The following is a 4661-nucleotide window of genomic DNA, read 5'->3' on the forward strand; positions in this document are numbered from 1 at the left end:
AAGTGACTGTGCCTGTCTTTACCATTAATTGGTGTAAGAGCTGCTGGATCTCTCTGCCTTTGTAAAGAGCAAAGAGTTTATGGGTGAGGTCTAGTCTAGATCTTATCCTCTAGTGTATGTTCCTCTTAAAGGCCCTCTGAAATAAAACAGAATAGCTCTTTTATGAGTACTACCTTTTGTTTCAGATTTTACCTCTTAAGCTTTAGTGTGTTACACATTTCCATACTAACATGCTGGGTCTTTTTGTCTGTCCTATATCCTCATTGCCTAGACCCTTCTTACCCTTGGTGGGTGTTTAGATATTACATGAATGAAACAAAAAATAGATCACATCATATTCTAAACAAGTCTCTTATGGAGCTAAAGGAATACCTGAGATGATTAGCATAGAAAAGGAAGAACTTACTTGTTAAAGAGATTTTATTCTCTAGGAAATCCAACAGAAGAAATGGATATAATACAAATTTTTTATTGGGCAATTTAAAAGGGAAGAGAGATGTATTTTTAAAGAAAAATTCTGAGTTGCTCACTTGAAAAATACGGAGGTTAATGAAAAGAGATACACTAAGTCCTCACTTAACATCAACAGGTTCCTGGAAACTGTGACTTAAAGCAAAAAGACAAGTCCTTGAATAACATAATTTCATTCACTGTTGTTTAGTTATAATACTGACAAGAAACAAACTGTTTTCATTATACATCATTTTGCTTAAGGTTGCAGTTTCTAAGAACCTACTAATGATGTTAAGTGAGGACGTACTGTATACAAACCCAAACGGGCAAGATGGAAAGAAATAGCTTCTTTTCAAATAATGATCTGAAGTTTTAACAATGTTAATAAATACAAAGCACATCCAAACAAACTCTGTAGATTATTAACTTTAATACAATTATACTTTTATGCTGTGGTGGTAATAACTTTATTATTTGTAGGACTATGTTTCTCAATTGACTCATGACAAAGGCACACTCCAAAAGGATGCACAACATTTACAATAACAGTTTTAAACAAATGTGGAGAAAGGACCAATTTGAAGTATTAAACAGAAAACATCTGAATATGGATCAACTTGAATATATTTTCATTCCAGAAAATATTTTTACTTTTCAACATTGTCTCATTTTGCTCCGATGGCAGTTCTACGTGCCCAGTGAGTTATTCTTTAACATCTATTTGGCATATAACAATTATAATTAAGCATTCACAAGACTGGATAGCTAAAGAACTCTGATTTTTTTTTTTTTTAATGAATTCTTCTGCTAAAAGTCCTACTTTTCCATTTCAGTTAATCCTGTGAAAATAAATGCCTTTTCTTTCCCCCCTCGGTACAGCATTCAGTAACTCAGCTATTTTACATTAGCTACATGTGAATTTAACCAAGGATTATTAAACAAATTGAAAAAAGCCATCCAATCATAGTGCTTAAAGGCAAGGTAATATGCAAAATGTTAGAATCAGGCTGTCTTGGTTTCCCTGAGGGGAATTTTTGGTCTCAAAAGAAACAACAGGTATTTAAAGAAAATGAAGCAATATAAAACTACTTTGTCTAAAAAAAAAAAAAAAACCATTTAGAGATACTGCTTTGTGGTTTATAGAATTAAGTGTTAAAATACCAAAAAGGGATGTTATTCTAAGTAAGAATCCTTTCTCATGAATCTCTGAGTATTTGGAATGTATTTATAGAGTCATTAAAATATAATTCTGGGAAGAAACCAAGAAATTAACATTTTTATTTTATGTGGTTTTATAAATTTAGGTCTACTGGGTCATTAAAATATTAAGCTTCAGTGTCTTATTTTTTTTCAGTCCTAAAGCAGCATGTTGTTTCTCTGCTTATTTCATGACCTGCAAAAGTTAATTATTAATAAAGTGACCACTCACCTTTTATTGTAATCACACAACTATGTTTCAATGTTGGTTGACATTCATTAGATCTTGGTTTCTCAAAATGTATTTATGTAGGTCATGAAAAATGGGCAGAAGGAAACTTCACCCAAATTATGTAGCAGTGTTAAGCAAATTCAGTTTTTGAGCCAAAATTAAATCATTTGTGTCTTCAAACTTTCCCTTGTAACTTTTCTTATAGCAATATAATTTTGCATTTTGGCCAAAGAGAGCTATTTTCTTTTGGCAGACAAAATCATGCTTCTGGAGAAACATTGATTTAGATCTATGAATCTGTTTCCTTTTCAATAGAGCACTAACAAATAGAACATATATATTTATTTTACCTGAGTTGATACCTTTCAAAAGACTGACTTGACATAATGAAAAATTTGAAATTTTCTCTATAGTACATTTTTATCCAATATACATAATTATGCTCAATTTAAACCAACTTTCCAAAACAACTGGTTTTTTTGGGGCCAAGATTTAAGAACCCCAAAATGTCTTATCCAAAATAATCAATTAAAAACTGTCAAAAATTATGCCACAATGCTTAAGTGTAATTTTTTTAAGAGATGGGGGGGTCTCACTATGTTGTCCAGGCTGGAGTGTAGTGGCTATTCACAGGCACAATCATAGTGCACTACAGCCTTAGCTCAAGCAATCCTCTTGCTTCAGCTTCCCAAGTAGCTGGGACTAAAGGTGCATGCTACTGCACCAGCTATGATGTTTTTAAAAACCAGCTTTACACTATTGCACATTTTTGAACATTTGTAAACAAATATATTTTGACTCTCAAGAAAAAAATACTCAGTGGCACGTTAAAGAATGTGTCCTAAGTTTATGCAACACAAGAGGCAGGGTACAGTTATTCCAAAAAGATGGCAAACGTGTTTTCGCTTTAAAGAAAAATGAAGTGTTTCCATTCAAGTTTTGAGTGCCCAAACAACTATTGTTAAAATGGCATCAAAATTAGTTTAAAACATTACTCAGAAAACCAACTACTTCCAACAATAACAATTTTAGTTACCTTTTATAAGAGCTGTTTATAACTTTCATTTTTAAGGATTTTCTCTCTCCTCATTGGATTATCACAAACCGCCTTGTTAGATTTCAAATTAACTAATTCTAACCCAATCCAAATTAAAAACTGTTCATATTCACAAGCAAGGAATACCACTGCACATTACACTCATAATTTAGGAATGTGTGCCTCTCCCATACCCCAAAAACTGACAATGCATCTATAAATTACATCTCATTACTTGAATTTATAACGTTCAAAATACTTATGTTCTTCCACTGAACAATTAATACATTAATATTCTTGTAGTTTCAAAACACTTCATGAACCCTGAAGTGATTCTCTATGGAAGGAGCTTCCTTTGTAAAATGAATTTGGCTAGTCACCTGCATACCAAAATCCCCAAGTATCTGAACAAATTTCTTGTGCTCCTTTCCAATCCAAGATCTCATTGGATCACGTACTTGATAAGGTGTTACATGAGTATGAACAATAATCCCTGTTTGGGCAAATTCTTTTAAGACTTCTGGATAAGTAACCCAAGTATTGCTTCCTCCAGAATGACCACCATCCAGCCAGTACATTGTTCTTATGCTTTTGATAAAACCATCTATGTTCTTGTCTTTCTTGGCTTCTTTCAATTCAAAAAGCAACTGATTCAAAACAACACAACCTTTACTGAATCCAATCAAAGTAAAAGACGCACCATTTAGTGATGGTGGATAAAATCTCGTGGCAGGCTCATCAAATTTTTCACAGGTCCTCTCTTTTTCTCCCTGGCAACCATTTGTAGTATGAGAAGAATTGGATCTACAATTAGATGCTGTGGAGTCCTTATTCCAAACATTCATATTTTTCTTTGATAAACTATTCTGACTTAAGTTAAAAGCATTAACTAATAACATATAAAGATGTTTAAAAGCCCCAAAGTCATTACTGTGTTCTGGAGCACCAAACATGTTGCTTTTCACAAAATTGTCATAGCAGCTGAATTTGTGCAAATGCATTCGAGAACACTTTATCACCCAAATATAACTATTGGGGAACCGGTGGGCTAAAATGGTGGCAACATTTTCTAGACTCCAGTTTTCCCACTGATAATTCTCAGGATGACGAGTCATAATTTCATGGTAATTCTGAAAGGTAAGAAAGATGAAATAAGCATTAAATACATATTTACATAAAACTATTTCTACAAAATAGTTTCCCATTTTTACTGTAGTTGAAGTTAGGATGTTACAATGACCTATGGTTAATGTACTAGAAATGAAAACTAAACGTCATTACTTTCCTGTTAGAAGATTTTGAACAAATCACTTTTTCAGTTTAAGCCTCAAATGCATCAAGAGACAGGAAAATAAAATATTCCTACATAGAACAGTAAGAATTTTAAAAATAAAGCAATTTAGAAGGATTATTAGCATGTTTAATAAATTTTATTTAGTATCTACATGATCAATTTTCCTAACACATCAACTAAAAATATAAATTGGGGTCATCAGGCTTTTTGAGTAACAGAATTTTAAAATATTTCCCTAAGCTGCCATACTGCAACCATCCCTCTTTGGATTCCTCTAGCAACCTGAACAGTATGTATGATTTCAATTTTGGTATTACAACAAAGCTGCAATGAACATTAAAGTCTTTGTACATATCTGTGATTATATCCTTAAATGTAAATTCCTAGACATGGAAAAACTATTAATAGGTCAAAGAATATTCATAACTTAAGATTGGTGATATAAACTA

The 4661-nt window shown here is 32.4% G+C and overlaps 1 protein-coding gene across 1 annotated transcript in view; it reads right to left on the minus strand.

Annotated features, from left to right (window-relative positions):
* Positions 1-864: 864 nt before the first annotated feature.
* The window catches only part of LOC105819368 (chromosome unknown open reading frame, human C2orf69), a 20310-nt gene continuing 16513 nt past the window's right edge, over positions 865-4661 (minus strand). The window contains exon 2 of the mRNA XM_012655583.1: positions 865-4048. Coding sequence (XP_012511037.1) covers positions 3224-4048 — 825 coding nt within the window. The 3' untranslated portion in view covers positions 865-3223. The remainder of the gene's footprint in view (positions 4049-4661) is intronic.

This window comes from Propithecus coquereli, unplaced genomic scaffold, assembly GCF_000956105.1.
Source record: "Propithecus coquereli isolate 6110/MARCELLA unplaced genomic scaffold, Pcoq_1.0 Scaffold113, whole genome shotgun sequence".
Classification (NCBI taxonomy): Eukaryota; Metazoa; Chordata; class Mammalia; order Primates; family Indriidae; genus Propithecus; species Propithecus coquereli.